Source organism: Melanerpes formicivorus, unplaced genomic scaffold, assembly GCF_026170545.1.
Source record: "Melanerpes formicivorus ecotype bairdi unplaced genomic scaffold, bMelFor1.0.p_v2 SCAF_377, whole genome shotgun sequence".
In the NCBI taxonomy this organism is placed as follows: domain Eukaryota; kingdom Metazoa; phylum Chordata; class Aves; order Piciformes; family Picidae; genus Melanerpes; species Melanerpes formicivorus.
Window position 1 is genome coordinate 146,595 of NW_027142729.1, and position 16,767 is coordinate 163,361.

Genomic DNA, 16,767 nt, shown 5'->3' on the forward strand with positions numbered 1-16,767 from the left:
AAGTACCGCCCACAACTGAGCGGCAACAGCCAATCAGAGCCGCTGATGCAGCAGCGCTCCACCCCCCCCACCCCCGCCCGCCCCACAAAGAAACGCCGCCGCCTGCCGCCGCCGCCATTTTCCCTCTCGTATAGGCGGCAGCAGCTGCTGCAGAGCGCCGAGGAGGTGCCGGTCGCGGGCTTCGCTGTCGCGGTAGGCTACCAGGTCGTGAGCTGCGGCTTAGGCGGCAGTGGTAAGGAGACCAGGGAGGGCTGAGGGCAGGGGGAGCGGAGCGGAGCGGGGAGTCTCGGTAGGGCGTGCTGGGAGCTGTGGTCGTTGAGCCGCTGGGCGCCGCTGCCGCGGGGCATGCCGGGAGCCGCAGTTCTCAGCCAGGGCGGCGCCTCCGTGGCTCCGGTGCGGGGCAGCGGCGGCGCTCAGTTAGAAACGCCGAAACGCTTGGTAAGGTCTCTCGCAGATGGTTTTTAAGAGTCTTGATGACCGTTTAAATTTCTCAACCGTTTCGAGGGTGTTTCGATGGGCTTTTGGCGGTGCGAAGCCTTCCAAATGGTTTTTGAGGAGTGAGCTCTTGGAGCAGGCTGCAGAGGCTCTGAGAACCTCCAGGTCAGATTTAAGCCTTTCAAAAAGACCTGAATCGTTTTCAGGATTTGTTTGTGTTTTTTGTAAGCGTTCCGAGGGCCAGAAAACTACTTAAAATCTCTGAACACTTTTTAAAACCAAGAGATTTTAATGCATCTTTAGGTGGCTGTAGGAAATGCTGAGATCACAGCATCACAGAATCACCAAGGCTGGAAGAGACCTCAAAGATCATCCAGTCCAACCTGTCACCACAGACCCCATGACCAGACCATGGCTCCAAGTGCCACATCCAGTCCCCTCTGGAACCCCTCCAGGGATGGTGACTCCACCACCTCCCTGGGCAGCACATTCCAATGATGAATGACTCTCTCTGGGATGAACTTTCTCCTCACCTCGAGTCTAAACCTCCCCTGGCACAGCTTGAGACTGTGTCCCCTTGTTCTGGTGCTGCTTGCATGGGAGAGGAGACCAGCTCCCTCTTGGCTACAACCACCCTTCAGGTAGTTGTAGACAGCAAGAAGGTCTCCCCTGAGCCTCCTCTTCTCCAGGCTAAACAACCCCAGCTCCCTCAGCCTCTCCTCACAGGGCTGTGTTCAAGGCCTCTCCCCAGCCTTGTTGCTCTTCCCTGGACACGTTCAAGTGTTTCGATGTCCTTCCTAAACTGAGTGGCCCAGAACTGGACACAGGACTCAAAGTGTGGCCTAACCAATGCTGAGCACAGGGCACAATGACTTCCCTGCTCCTGCTGGCCACACTATTCCTGATGCAGGCCAGGATGCCCTTGGCCTTCTTGGCCACCTGGGCACACTGCTGGCTCACGTTTAGGTGGCTGTCAATCAGTACCCCCAGGTCCCTCTCTGTTTGGGAGCTCTCAGCCACTCTGACCCCAGCCTGTAGCTCTGCCTGGGGTTGTTGTGGCCAGTGTGCAGCCCCTGGCACTTGGGTTTGTTGAATGCCATCCTGTTGGACTCCGCCCATCTGTCCAGTCGGTTGAGGTCCCTCTGCAGAGCCCTTCTGCCCTCTAGCTGACCAACATCTGCTCCCAACTTGGTGTCATCTGCAAATTTGCTGATGACTGACTCAATCCCTTCATCCAGATCATCAATGAAGATATTAAAGAGGATTTTGACAGGGTTTCAGCTTTTAGAGGTCTGTCAGAGGTTTAATGAGATGGTGATGTTTAAGGCAGTTTTAGACCTGTCCAAGTGCTATTGGAAGGTGTCAGACACTTCAAAGACCTAGGAAATCATCAGAATCTCTTCAACCTCAGCTTTTAAGCCTCTTGAAAAGATTTGAGCATCTTTTGGAGAGTTTTTGAGGTATTCTGAAAAGATTTTGATGTTGTTTCTGATGACTTTCAAAGAGTTCTGAGAACACAAAAATTCAATCAAATCTCTCCAGCACTTTTTAAAAAGAGATTTTAATCCACCTTTTGGTGGTTCTAGGAGGTTCTAGGAGTCTTGAAAATATTTTAATGAGTTTTTAGGGCAATTCAAGAGTTTTAAAGAAATGTTGATGGTTTTAGAAGGTGCTCAGCTTGCTTTGAAGAGTTGAGCACTTAAGCCTAGAAACTCATTGGAATCTCTTCAGCATTAGTTTCTAAAAGTTTTTAATGGGTTTCCAGGTTATTTTGACAAGTATTGAAGAGAGTTGATGTCTTTTTTTTGCATTATTAAATATCTTTAAGCATCTTTGAGGAACACTGGACAATTAAAGAAGCCCAGAAACTCGTGAAAACCTCTTCAAGCGGAGTTATTGCCAAGCCCGAGCAGAGCACGTTGTAAGTGATGGTGGCCTAGAGGTGATGTAAAGGTGGAACCCCCAGAATTCTTGGACTTGTGAAATAGCTGCCAAGGGTTTTCAAGGATGGGCAGCAGCATTGAGTGCTGGCCCCTTCCCCCTGGGAGATGGATCTGGACATGATCGGTATTGAGCCAGGTCTGTTACGGAACCGAAGCAGAGCTCACTGTAAAGCACAGTGCACATCAGGCCTGTCAGACACCCATTGGTACCAATGAAGGCCGCACTGGGAACAAAGCAGGAGGAACTGGAAGCCACTGGAAGGCAACTGTGACATAGCAGCCACCACAGAGATGTGGTGGGACAACTGGTGTGGCTGGGGTGCTGCAACAGATGGGTACCAGCTTTCCAGAATGGACAGGCAAGGAAGGAGAGGTGGTGGGGTGGCTCCTCTATGTCAGGGAGGGTTGTGATTTTCTAAGGCTTGGTGATGGTGATGATAGGCTTGAGTGTCTATGCATAAGAATCAAGGGACAGGCCAATAAGGCAGACACCATCGTGGGAAGTCTGTCACACACCACCCAGTCAGGATGCTGTCATGGAATTTATTAATATACATAGGAAATAGTATAAAAGTGTAGTATTTTATGAGTACAGAAATTTCAGTCAGACTATTTACAATTCCACTTTTAAAGATTTGGGTAGTCAGTTATGGTTGTCTTGTATACAAAATAGCCCATAATGAGCAGTTTAAAGCCATTTAGAACAAACAGAAATTTAATACACTGATTGAAATCCTGAAAGGAAAGGAGGCTGCAATTTTACGGGCGGTCACAAGAGGGACCCCTCGGCTCACAAATGGAGCAGATCTTGGTCAGAAAGTCAGAGAGGCTTAAACAGAGTTTAGGATTGAATTGCTCACAACGTGAATCAAAGTAAGAAGAACTTTGCTCCGCCCAGAGGCACTCGAGGGGAAGCCTTGCTGGATCGCTTAGTAGCCCTGTGGGGAGAGCGGCTCAGGCTTGCCTTTGTAGTTAGCAGCAGATTGGGCTGGAGCGATTTGTGGTTCAGGTTTGTGGTCAAAACAGGCTTCCAAGTGACACAGGGCATAGAGCATGCAAGGACTGGGGCACCTGTTCCACTAAAACAACCATTAAACCCAAAAGTAGCAGCAGTGGTGGTGGGATTGTGAGCTCCAGGTGAGCAGTTGGATTTGATGATCTCACCGGTCTCTTCCCACTTTCAGGAGTCCTGTGATTCTGAGACTGTATGATGTGCCTGAGGGACAGGGTCCGTCCAGAGGGACCTGGATGGGTCTATGGGAATCTCATGAAGTTCAGCCAGGCCTAGTGCAAGCAAGGTCCCAAACCTGGGTGGTGAGTGGATTGAGAGCAGCCCTCTGCTGTGAGGCCGGGCTGAGAGAGTTGGGGTTGTCCAGCCTGGAGAAGAGAAGACTCCAGGGAAACCTTCTGGTGGCCTTTCAGTGCTTAAAGAGGCCAGTCAGAAAGCTGGGCCCAGACTTTTGAGCAGGGCCTGTTGTGACAGGACAAGGGGGGATGGTTTGAACTCAAGGAGGGGGGTTCAGACTGGAGAGAAGGAAGAAATGTTTGACACTGAGGGTGGTGAGGGCCTGGCCCAGGTTGCCTAGAGAGGTGTTGGATGCCCTGTCCCTGGAAGCATTCCAGGTGAGGTTGCTTGGGGCTCTGAGCAACCTGCTTTAGTTGGGGATGTCCCTGCTGAGTGCAGGGGATTGGACTGGATGGCCTTGAAAGGTCCCTTCCCACCCAAACCATTCCATGATTCTGTGTTTCCCCCTGCCAGAGGCCACTGTGCCCAGCACCCAGAACCAGCGATTCTGTGACATCAGTGCCAGGGCCAAGGGTGCTGTGGCAGTTGAGTCCTGTGGGTACTGCAGTGGCTGCTGCTCTGCTGGTGACCAGTCCTTGGTTCCTGCAGCATCCCCATGCCCCTGGCAGCCAGGACTTTGCTGCCCCTCCTCATCCTGCTGTCCCCGTGCTGGTCCATGCATGGCACATGGGGCACCTGTGGGTGGGTGGCACCAGGCTGTGGGAGGGAGGTTGGGCAAGCCCGATGGAGTTGGCTGGGGGTACCCCTTGGGGTGGCTGTGCTTGGCTCTTGGTCATAGAATCATGGGGTCCTTGAAGGTGGAAAAGATCTCTTAAGATCATTAAGTCCAACCATTAACAAAACACCACCATAGCCATTCAGCCATGTCCCAGAGTGCCATGCCCACACATTTGTTGAAACACCTCCAGGGATGGTGACTTCACTGAATGCCCAACAGAATCCCCACAGTAGCTGCAAAGTCACAGAGCTGCTACTGGTCTCGTAGAAATCCTGACAGAAGCACCAAGCCATCTGGAATTCTGGAAGCTATTTTCCACTCCTGCATCCTAAACGTCCTGAGCTTAACCATGGGAGATGGTGTCCAAAGCCTTGCTGAGGTAAGGCAAACAACCTCTACTGCTCTCCCTCTTGCACCCAGTTGGTTGCACCATCAGAGGAGGCTATCAGAGTGGTCAAACATGATTTCCCCTTCATGAATCCATGCTGAATGTTCCTGATAATTTTCTTTTCCTCCACATGCTTAGAGACTACCTCCAGGGGTGGAGGGGAAGCTGACAGGTCTGTTGTTTCCTGGTCCTCCCTGTTACCTCTTTTTTTTCCTTAGACTGGAGTTCCATTTGCTTTTCTCCAGCCCTCAGGCACCTCCCCTGCTCTCCAGGGCCTTTCAAAGATGACAGAGAGTGGCTTAGCAGTAACCTCAGCCAGCCCCTTCAGCACCTGCGGAGGCAGCCTATCGGGGCCCATGGATTTGTGGGTTTCCAACTTGCCTGGGTGCTCTCTAACCCTGTCCTCCTTGACTAAGGCAGAGTCTTCCTTCCTCCAGACTTCCTCTCTTCTCTCCAGGGCCTGAGGCCCAGCCTTAGCAGCAGAGGATGAAGCGCAGAGGGCATTGAGAAGCTCCACCTTCTCTGTCACCAGGTCATCCACGTCCTTCAGCAGCAGGGCCACTTTTTGCCTCGAAGAAGCCCTTGTTATTTTTTGCATGCTTTGCCACATTTAGTTCCAGGAGGGCCTTAGATTTCCTGTGGCATCCCTACATATTCTGGCAACCTTTCTATGTTCCTCCCAAGTGTGCAGGTCAAAGATGGCTCTCCTGAAGCCCAGGATTGCAATCCTGCTTATTGCCTTGCTAATTTCTCATGTGATCCTGAACTCTCCCATCTCATGGTCACTGCAGCTGAGGCTGCCTTCAGCCTTCACGTCCCTGACCAGACCTGTGTGCCACAGCCAAGAGTGACACAGGCAGAAAAGGCTGCAGAAGCCAAATGCAGGCTCCCGCAGCGCTGCCACAGGCAGAGCCACCAAGGACATAATAAGCAGGGGCAAAGACCAGCTGCGTGCCCTTGGCCTCTCTACAGAGGTTTAGGGGCTGCAGTCAAGAGGGTGGGCTGGGGCAGGCCAGGTCTGTGCAGCTCCTGGTGTTGGTGTTGTCCCAGCTGGCTTGGTGTCTGAGAGGACATTGGTATGCATGTGACATTTGACCCTTCTTATGTCTGCAGTGGCTCTCCCTGAGCCAGTGCAGTTGGGCCCTGTGGCAGAGTTTTGCCAGGTCAGTAGTAGGGTAGACACTCAGAGTGTCTTATGGGCCTGAGTTAGAGGTAGGGCAGGAGCAGGCCCCAGCCTGTGCAGGTCCTGGAGCTCTCTAGTTGGCTCAGTAGTTGAGAGGCTAGGGGCACACAGCCGACCTTCAGCCTTTCTTGTGATGTTCCCAATTGCTCTGCTGTAGCCCATTTGGAGGGAGCCTGCAGCTGGCTTTTTCAGCCTTTTGTGATGTCACAGTTGGGCAGGTTTGTTGTAGGGTAGGGGCGATCACACTCTTGGTGCAGCGTTCCAGGGTGTCTTATGGCCTGAGTTGCAGGTATGGCCTTGACAGCTCCTGGTGTTGTCCCACTTGGCTTAGAGGTTGAGAGGCCAGGGCTGTGCAGCTGACATTGCCATGCCTGTGACATTGCAGTTTGCTCAGCCTGACTTGATCCAGCAAGAGCCTGTACCTGGCATCTGCAGTATTTTGTGATGTCAAACATGGCTGCCTCAGTGGTAGGTTAGGGTTGAACAGCATCTGTGAGCAGCAGTTTAGGGTGCCTCAGGGGCCTGAGCTGGTGTTAGAGCTGGCATATTTGTCCCAATTGGGTCACTCTTTGAGAGGCCAGAGCTATTCAAGTGGCATTTGCCCCTCCTTGTAGCATCCCTACTGGCTCTGCCTGAGTTGGTGGTGCAGCAGCCTGGGGCTGGCTTCTGCTCATTTTGTGACATCACAGATAGCCATGTCAGTGATCTGTCTGGGGCAAGCATCCTCTTTGTGCAATGTTTTAAGGTTCATCAGGGGCTTAAGTGGTTGGAAGAGCTGGAGCAGGCCCTGGCCTGTGCAGCTCCTGATGTCATCCTGCCAGTGACATGGGGAATCCAATTTCTGCATGCTGGGCTTGGCACTAACAAGCAGCCATTGCTAGATTACAGAGCTGCATGAGTTTGGGTGCTGGGGGCATTGCCACAAAGACAGCACACAGCTAAAATTCCTGGTGAATGCTGATCCAGTGCAGGGCATGAGCTATGCCTGATGCCAATACCTGCTCAGGCTCCATTGGTCAGTCTCTTGCTGGCTTCCATTGAAGCTCCATCTCCTGTTCAGTTCCCTGTGTATATACAGAGGGTGATTTATTCCGAGCAGGGGTCTTGCGGCTAGGAGCTGTGCTTTGTAGCAGTATAATGAGGCTGGTTTTGTCCAGGATACTGTTTTGCAGCCCAAAGCTGACTGCATGTCATGGTTATTAGTATGAATTATGAAATGTGAAATATTATTTATTAATATTAAAATTATTAATAGCCTTTTAACAGTATATATACATATGCAGTTTCTAGTGTAGGGTCATGGGTATAATTCCATAAAGTTTAACATTTTCGAACTAAATTAGAAAAACAGAAAAGAGTTTTTCACTAAGAGAACTAGGGTGCAATCTGCCGTTTGTCCACTAGGGGGTGACTTAACAAGACACCTGGCAGCTGAATACAGTGGTGAGGCTGGCTGTCAGGCACAAACAATTAAAAGAACCTTTCAAAGAGTCTTGAACCAATTTTCACTAATTATGGCTTTGTGCATCAACTGGGGTGCTGCTTTACAATCCACAGGTTACAGTGCCATGTGGCCTAAAGTGCAGGGATTTTAAACAGAGCCCAAATTGATGTTAAATGTGTGAACACTGGAAAGAGATACAGTTTCACTGGTGAAGGCTTGTTGCTAGGCTTCTTGCTAAGCTGGTCGATGCACAGGGGAGCTCAGTGGGTGCTGTGGCTGGCATCTGGGGATGGTCCATTCTGGATACAGTGGAGGCAGCTCTCTCCCACTGCATCCTACTGTAGTAGGGTAGACACTCAGAGTGTCTTATGGGCCTGAGTTAGAGGTAGGGCAGGAGCAGGCCCCAGCCTGTGCAGGTCCTGGAGCTCTCTAGTTGGCTCAGTAGTTGAGAGGCTAGGGGCACACAGCTGACCTTCAGCCTTTCTTGTGATGTTCCCAATTGCTCTGCTGTAGCCCATTTGGAGGGAGCCTGCAGCTGGCTTTTTCAGCCTTTTGTGATGTCACAGTTAGGCAGGTTTGTTGTAGGGTAGGGGCGATCACACTCTTGGTGCAGCGTTCCAGGGTGTCTTATGGCCTGAGTTGCAGGTATGGCCTTGACAGCTCCTGGTGTTGTCCCACTTGGCTTAGAGGTTGAGAGGCCAGGGCTGTGCAGCTGACATTGCCATGCCTGTGACATTGCAGTTTGCTCAGCCTGACTTGATCCAGCAAGAGCCTGTACCTGGCATCTGCAGTATTTTGTGATGTCAAACATGGCTGCTTCAGTGGTAGCTTAGGATTGAGCAGTGTCCGTGGGCAGCAGTTTAGGGTGCCTCGGAGTCCTGAGTTGGACTTAGGGCAATAGCAGACCCTGGCCTGTTCATCTCTTGGTGTCATTCCAGTTGGGTCACTCTGAGAGGCCGGGGTAAGCAGGTGACATTGATGGATGAACAGTGTCTGCAGTGCAGAGCAGAGCACGCAGGCTGTGATGTGGGGTGTGTGGACAGTATCACAGTATAACTTAGGTTGGAAAGGACCTCGAGGATCATCGAGTCCAACCTATCAACACAGACCCCATGACTAGACCATGGCACCAAGTGCCACGTCCAATCCCCTCTTGAACGCCTCCAGGGACGATGACTCAACCACCTCCCTGGGCAACCCGTTCCAATGCCGAATGACTCGCTCGGTGAAGAATTTCCTCCTCACCTTGAGTCTAAACCTCCCCTGACGCAGCTTGAGACTGTGTCCCCTTGTTCTGGTGCTGGTTGCCTGGGAGAAGAGGCCAACCCCTTCCTGGCTACAACCACCTTTCAGGTAGTTGTAGAGGGCAATGAGGTCACCCCTGAGCCTCCTCTTCTCCAGGCTAAACAATCCCAGCTCCCTCAGCCTCTCCTCATAGGGCTTGTGCTCAAGGCCTCTCCCCAGCCTTGTTGCCCTTCTCTGGACACGTTCAAGTGTTTCGATGTCCTTCTTAAACTGAGGGGCCCAGAACTGGACACAGTACTCAAGGTGCAGCCTAACCAAAGCAGAGTACAGGGGCACAATGACCTCCCTGCTCCTGCTGGCCACACTATTCCTAATGCAGGCCAGGATGCCATTGGCCCTCCTGGCCACCTGGGCGTACTGCTGGCTCATATTCAGGTGGCTGTCGATCAGCACCCCCAGGTCCCTCTCTGTTTGGGAGCTCTCCAGCCACTCCGACCCCAACCTGTAGCTCTGCATGGGATTGCCGTAGCCAAAGTGCAGCACTCGGCACTTGGACTTGTTGAATGCCACCCTGTTGGACTCTGCCCATCTGTCCAGTTGGTTGAGGTCCTTCTGCAGAGCCTTTCTACCCTCTAACTGACTAACATCTGCCCCTAACTTGGTGTCATCTGCAAACTTGCTGATGACTGACTCGACCCCCTCATCCAGATCATCGATGAAGATGTTGAAGAGGATGGGGCCCAGCACTGATCCCTGGGGGACACCACTGGTGACTGGCTGCCAGCTGGATGTGGCACCGTTCACTACCACTCTCTGGGCCCAGCCCTCCAGCCAGTTCCTAACCCAGCACAGAGTGTAGTGGTCCAAGCCATGGGCTGACAGCTTAACCAGCAGTTTGCTGTGGGGGATGGTGTCAAAGGCCTTGCTGAAGTCCAGGTAGACCACATCCACAGGCCTCCCCACGTCCACCAGACGGGTCACCTGATCATAGAAGGAGATCAGGTAGGAGAGGCAGGACCTGCCCCTCCTAAATCCATGCTGGCTGGACCTGAGCCCTTGGCCATCCTTCAGGTGCGCAATTATTGCCGCCAGGATAATCTGCACCAAGGGCCAAGGAGGAACCCTGGGATCAGAGGAACAGCTCCTGGGAAATGCAATTGCAGGCACCGGTCTTGTATATGTCTGCTGAGGGTTGTCTGCTAGGCAAGGACCTGAGTCTGCACTGAAGACATGCCATCTTCAGGGGCCCTGCCTGCTGGGCTTGGGAGCTGTCCCCCGGTAAGGCCCAGCTCTCCTGTAGGGTCCTGGGCAGTGCTGATCTATCCTTTGGAGATCAGTCCTTTTTCCTGAGCCGCCCTTTTTTCTCTGGCAGGGGCCTGAAAAGTGCCTGCCTGTTGGCTTCTCAACCTCAAACCTGGACCCTGCAATGGGGAGGGAGGAGAAAAGGCAGTGGCCAAACAGGTTTTTCTGGCTTGTTAATGCGTCTTCCAGGACAGGAGATCAGTCCTTTTTCCTAAGCCCTTCATGTTTTGTCTGCCAGGAACTGTGTCCTCTCTCCATCATCCCTACCCTTCTGGGCTGGACAAGAGAAGAGTTTGCAGATCTGCTTGTTGGAACAGTGCAGCAGGTAAAGAACCCATCTCTGGGACAATAGCATGACCCCTCTTCCCTGCTGATTTCTGGGGCACCTCATAACTCCCTCTAGACCCTACTTCCCACCACATTTCACCCCTCCCAAGGCTTTGAAGTGTACTGGCTGTGCTACAACTTTAGGGCTCAGCCCCTTGCCCCTTGGGAGGGTCAGTGGGAGCTGGGCTTCCTGGGTCAGCAGTGCTGCCTCCATTTTCTGAGCCAGGAGGGCAGGGACCAGGCTGGGAACCAAGCTACCAATGCTGCTGGGCACAGGAGTGGGAGTTGAGCCCCTGCCATGAGTACCAGGGGTTCTCACCCCTGCCAGCAGAGGAACCAGGGGTCTCAGGAATTCGGGATCCTGATCTCCCCCCCTCCCCCCAGCAGTCTAATCCACTCACTCCATTTCTTGCCTCAGTCACAGTGTTTGGTGTTGGCAGGTGTCAGGTTTCAAGGGTGATTTTTCTCTAGGCTTCACCCTAGAGCACAGAGGTGATCACACCCCCCCACCAGCATGGCTACCCAGAAGGACCCCGACCAGAGCCCAGAGAAGTACCGCCCAGAGAACAAGTTGGAGGAACCAAAGAGCAGCCTTGAGGAAGAGGAGAAGGGAATAGAGGGTAACAAAGGCATGATGGAGGAGGAGGACAGTGAGGATGAGATAGATGAGGAGGAGGATGGTGATGACAGCCCCAAGGAGGAGGGGGATAATGTGGGAGAGGAGGAGAATGAAGGGAAGGGCGATGCTTCTGTGCCACCCAATCATGCAAATCAATGCTCCAAGTGTGAGCAGAGCTTCCCACCCGGCTTGAAGTTGGTGGAGCACCACTGCCCCAACCCTGGCAGTCAGCCCTCCGCCTCTGGTGACTGCAGCAAGAGTTTCAGCCTCAGCTCCAACCTCACCCAGTACTGCCACATCTCCCCTGCCAAGAAGCCATACATCTGTGCTGGCTGCGGCAAGACCTTCACTCGCAGCCTGACACTCATTGCCCATTGGCACAGCCACTCCGGCAAGAAGCCCTTTGCCTGCACTGACTGTGGCAAAAGCTTCCGCCACGGCTCTAGCTTCTTCCAGCACCGCCGTGTCCACACTGGCGAGAGTCCACACATCTGTGGTGACTGTGGCAAGAGTTTCCAGGGGAACTCAATGCTCATCGCTCACGGGCACATCCACACACGTGAGAAGCCCTTTACCTGCAGTGACTGTGGCAAGAGCTTCAGTGTCAGCTGCCACTTCTTCCGACACTGCCGTGTTCACACCGGTGAGAAGCCGTACTGCTGTGCTGGCTGTGGCAAGAGCTTCCGTTGGAGCAAGACTCTCATTACACATTGGCGTGTCCACACCGGCGAGCAGCCTTTTGCCTGTGATGACTGCTGTGAGACCTTTTGCCACATTTCCCACTTCCTACAGCACCGCTGTGTCCACGCTGTCAAGAGGCCATACAACTGTAGTGACTGTGGCAAGAACTTCAGCTGCAGCTCTGACCATAACCAGCATCTCTGCAGCCACCTCTCCAAGGGCCATGGGCTGTGCAGAAGCGAAAACAAGCCACTGTCCACGGAAGTCCTTGAGGCCCAGCAGAGCATTGATCAGGGCTCAGATACAGTAAAGCAGAAGGAAACTTGCACTAGCAAGAGACCAGATGTCCGTGCTGACTGCACCAAGAGCTTCAACAAGCACCGCCGTGTCCGCGTTGGCAAGAAGTCCTTGACCTGCACCGACTGTGGAAAGAGCTTCAAACAGAGGTCCCATCTCACCCAGCATCGCCGCACCCACACTGGCGAGAAGCCCTACATCTGTGGTGACTGCAAGAGGAGTTTCACAGACAAGTCCTCCCTCACCCAGCACCGCCGCACTCACACTGGTGAGAAGCCCTACACCTGCACTGACTGTGGCAAGAGCTTCCGCCAAACCTCCACACTTGCTCAGCACCGCATTGTCCATACTGGCGAGAGGCCATACCACTGCACTAAATGCAACAAGAGTTTCAGCTTCAGTTCCAATCTCAATCAGCACCTACGTGTCCACACTGGCAAGAAGCCCTTCACCTGCACTGACTGTGGCAAGAGCTTCACCCGTAGGTTTGATCTCACCAAACACAGTCGCACCCACACCACTGAGAAACCTGAGAAGACTTACGCCTGTCCTGACTGCAGCAAGCGGTTCATCCACAAGTCTTCCCTCACCCAGCACCGCCGTGTCCACACCGGTGAGAAACCCGTCTTCACCTGCACCAACTGTGCCAAGAAATTCAGCAGCAGGTCTACCCTCAACCGGCACCACCGCACCCAGGCTTGTGAAAAGTCTGTGGCAGGGAGCACATAATGACACTGATGAGCACTGTTGGGGCAAACATGATCCCCCTGAGAAGCGCTTTTCTATCAAATTGAACCAAAAATCACCTCATTTCTGCCCTGTTTTCTCATATGCTGAGGGCTCTGGCAGCAACAAACACCCCCCAGCCCTTCTAAGCTCCAATTAGAGGTGATGGCAATAATTAACAGTGATGAGTAGACACAATCAACGTCAGCATAGAAGCTGGCCCAAATTTTGCTGGGATTTGGCTGTTCTATCCACAGATCTTTTGGTTTCCCAGGGCTAAATCCAACCTCCTTGTTGTCTCCTGTTGTGGTGGCTTGGCCCTGGCTGGGGGTCAGATGCCCACCAAAACCACTCTATCACTCTCTTAGATGGACAAGGGAGAGTGAAAATGCAACAAGACCTGTGAGCCAAGACAGGAGTAGTTTAATAAAGCAAAAGTGAATGCCAAGACTGCATGCAGAAACAGAGCAAATGCAAGTCCTGTTCTCTGTTTCCCATCAACAGATGGTGTCTGCCTGCTCCCTGGGAAGCAGGGCTCCAACATGCACAGCAGCTGGTCTGGAGGACAGACCATGAACAACTATCCCAACACTTTATCTTTTATGTCTGAGCTGACATCATATGGCATGGAATACACCTTTGGTCTGCTTGGGTCAGCTGGCCTGGCCATGTGCCCTCCCAAGATCTTGCTCATCCCTCAGTGTCTTCTTGGGGTGGTGGATTGCTGAAAAGGGCAGCCTGGGTGCTTGGCTCAGCAGTAGCTGAAACATTGGTGTGGTATCAACACCCAGCTACAGCACTGCAAAACACAGCACTAGAAGGATGCTCTGGGAGAATTAATTCCAGCTCAGCCAAACACAATACAATCTCCATCCGTTATTCCATACCATTTGTGTCACTCTCAGGTTCCACAATTCAATACATGTGACCATCTCACCTGGTTCTCATACTGAAATCCCTTCTTGCTAACACAACCTAGGCTTTGTCCTTCAACTATCTCAATACCCAACATAGAGATTTATAAATTTTAATAAACTCTCCCCAGTCCTTTAACATTTTTCCATTCCATGGGCAGCTTCTGCTCCTCCAGATGTCACTTGGACCTCATCTGTACTGTTCAGGACAGGAGAAGCAGGATATTTTACTGTTTGGCACCAGCTTAGTTTGAGTCACTGCTTCATTCCTATTCCTTTGAAATTTTTTGTCAGTTCAGTCTTTATTAGTGTGTCACTTCCTGTGACACACAACTCACACACCAAGTCTCCCAGTCCCTCCTCATTATCCACCAAGCACACCCAGGTTTTTGAGAAAAAGACAATCCCACAAATAGGTTTGCCTTTCCTCATGGGAGGAGCAACTCATGCTGCCTTTCCCAGCCACATCCCCATGTGCCCAGAGGGACCTTCTCTCCCACAGTGTTTAGAGGTATTTTGGGGGCAGAACCAGGACAGTTAGCAGATCATCTAGAGCTTCTGTTAAATTTGCATCCTAATGTTCTCAACGTGGTCTTTAGTAGTCTGTTATATCTTTTAATCTTCCCAGAGGCTTGTGGGTGCTAGGGAATGTGACGAACCCACTCAGTGCCCTGTTTCTTGGCCCAGGAACTGATGGCATTATATCAGAAGTGAGTCTCACTCTCCAATTCTTTCTGGGGTACCATGTCACCACAGGATTTGTCTTTCAAGGCCTATGATGGTATTCTGGGCAGTGGCATGGTTTACAGGGTATGTCTCCAACCAACCCATAGTTGCTTGTACCATGCTGAGTATCATGGAAACATAGAATGGTCTGGGTTGGAAGGGACCTCCCAAGGTCATCTAGTCCAACCCCCCTCTTCAGTGAGCAGGGGCATCCTCAACTAGATCAGGTTGCTTAGAGCTCTCTTTGTTGGGCTGTGTGGAACGGATGCCTTGGCAGATTGAGGAGGTGGAACCTGTCTGTATTTCTGGTGTGACAGAGGGATCTCCCTTCCTGCATGCACTAGAAGCTAGCACCAGAATGGAAGCCACAGTTTACTTGGAGGGGTGGAAGGAGTCACTGGACTCAACTGCCCCAGGGGTGGAAACACAGCCCCACCATCTAGGACTAAGTCATGGACTGATACAGACTGTACTGGAACAGAGTGGAACTCCACAGCAACTGCAATGAGCAGCCTGCTGTGTACTACAAAGAGATCTCACTTTGAGTGAGAAGGGACAGTGACGTATGATGTCTATTGTTTGATGTTGATTGCTGCTGGGTCCTTGTGCTAAACCATTACAGGCTGTCTTCAAAATTCTGGAGCCAAGAAGACACTGCACAGGTGGTGTATTCAGATCCATGTAATACATCATTGCTACGCTGAATCACCTTCTTCCACATAGCCCATGTGTATGGGACATCCTCCAGATCTGCCGGGACATTGTCATCGTCCGGATCACTGTACGTAACTTCCAACGCTGCTGATTCCCTCAGGTGCTGGATGCCTTCATCTGTGGTGTTCCACTTTCCTGGAAAATTCACAAGATCTTCCCTGACTGGGTCCCTTGCCCTCACACTTAACAGGGGTTGTTTCCAGAGACTGCATATACCTTTTCCAATCCTTTCTCAAGCCCTCGTTTTTTGGTGATGGGTCCCAGCTGTTGGGCCTCTTTCCCTTCTAACGGCTGACTGTCAGCCCTGTTATCCCAGCACTGAAGCAGCCAAGCAGCAATCCCCTCTCCTGGCTGTCAGCTGTAATCTTTCCACATATCTCTAAGTTCCCATGAGGTCAGAGATCAGGTAGTCTCTGCCTCGGTTTGATTTCTCTCACTGTTAGTGATGGGAAAAGCGGTGGGAAGAGTTATTTTTGACGTGCAGAACGGTATCAAATCGACTAAACCTCTATTGTTTGTAACTGTGCACGACTGCTATCCAAGACCCTGTTATTGTTTAACTACATGTAATGTAACAACTGAAGATTAAAGCATACCTAAAAGATTAGAGGAAGCAAGCAGCAAAACGGACCCCTACCCACACTTACCCATACTATGAAACTGAGCTGTATGCCACTGAAACCACAAAGGACATTGTTGGGTGGGGGGAAGGTCACTGGGTAGGTGATGAAGTCACAACCTTTGGGAGTCTCAGATGACCTCCTTTTCTGTTCTAGCGCAAGCACAGCGGTGCTTTTGCATTACCTCATTAAGGGCATGCTTTGCCCGCCTCCTGGCATTGTACTGGCCCTATGTGACAGGATGCAGAGGGTATATAATTAACCTGGAGCTGCGATGCGGGACGGCGACCATTCGACCATTGTTGTCATCGTGGGGGCGTGACCCACTAAAAGTTGGTACCTTGCTGACTCTGAGCCTGGATTATGCTCCACTGTGTACTGTTCTGTCTATTGGGGTTTAGGGCATGTGTGTAAGCATTATGCTTTTGCTGAGCTAAGTAACAAATTGCTTTTGCTGTTATTAATAAATTACTTATATATAAAATTGTAGATAGTTTTCTATTGTACCTCATCCTTCACGAACCTTTAACGGTAACACTCACTCCCTCCAATCTCCTAGCTGATGGACCAGCCCCTTGAGCAGAGTCTTCTCCTCCTTCTTCTCTTATTAATCAAGGTGATTCTCCCCCTCTGCTCTGCTCTGGTGAAACCCCACCTGGCCTACTGTGTCCAGTTCTGGAACCCCTATTACAGAAAGGACTTAGACGTGTTGGAAGGTGTCCAGAGAAGGGCCACAAGGATGATATTAGCGGGCTGGAGCACCTCTCCTATGAGGACAGACTGAGAGAGTTGGGGCTATTGAGTCTGGAGAAGAGAAGGCTCTGAGGAGACGTTATTGTGGCCTTCCAGTATCTTAAGGGGGCTTACAAGAAAGCTGGTGAGGGACTTTTTAGGGTGTCAGGTAATGATAGGACTAGGGGAAATGGAACAAAAATAGAAATGGGTAGATTCAAATTGGATATTAGGAAGAAATTCTTCACCTTGAGGCTGGTGAGACACTGGAACAGGTTGCCCAGGGAGGTGGTAGAAACCCCATCCCTGGAGGTTTTTAAGGCCAGGCTGGATGTGGCTCTGAGCAACCTGAACTAGTGTGAGGTGTCCCTGTCCATGGCAGGGTGGCGGGGGAGGTTGGAACTAGATGATCCTTGAGGTGCCTTCCAACCCTTCCTGAGTTCTTCC

The 16,767-nt window shown here is 51.6% G+C and overlaps 1 protein-coding gene across 7 annotated transcripts; it reads left to right on the forward strand.

The window, feature by feature from the left end:
• Window positions 1-131: 131 nt before the first annotated feature.
• On the forward strand, window positions 132-16,072 carry LOC137459591 (zinc finger protein 271-like). Of its 7 annotated transcripts, XM_068170418.1 has the most exons (5): window positions 132-232; window positions 2,264-2,356; window positions 4,682-4,781; window positions 10,203-10,289; window positions 10,732-16,072. In XM_068170418.1, the coding sequence occupies exon 5, from the start codon at window positions 10,806-10,808 to the stop codon at window positions 12,615-12,617; it is 1,812 nt and encodes a 603-aa protein (XP_068026519.1). In that variant the 5' UTR covers window positions 132-232; window positions 2,264-2,356; window positions 4,682-4,781; window positions 10,203-10,289; window positions 10,732-10,805; the 3' UTR covers window positions 12,618-16,072. The 7 variants fall into 7 exon arrangements, 6 of the variants coding, with proteins under 6 accessions (XP_068026519.1, XP_068026517.1, XP_068026520.1 ...); XM_068170416.1 differs by lacking the exon at window positions 2,264-2,356 and having other exon boundaries at window positions 4,593-4,781; XR_010992409.1 differs by lacking the exons at window positions 132-232; window positions 2,264-2,356 and having other exon boundaries at window positions 2,381-4,781; window positions 10,732-14,238; window positions 14,877-16,072.
• Window positions 16,073-16,767: the final 695 nt, after the last annotated feature.

Excerpts from the sequence above, each read along its gene's own strand:
- LOC137459591 (XM_068170418.1), top strand. The coding sequence starts at position 10,806 with ATGGCTACCCAGAAGGACCCCGACCAGAGCCCAGAGAAGTACCGCCCA.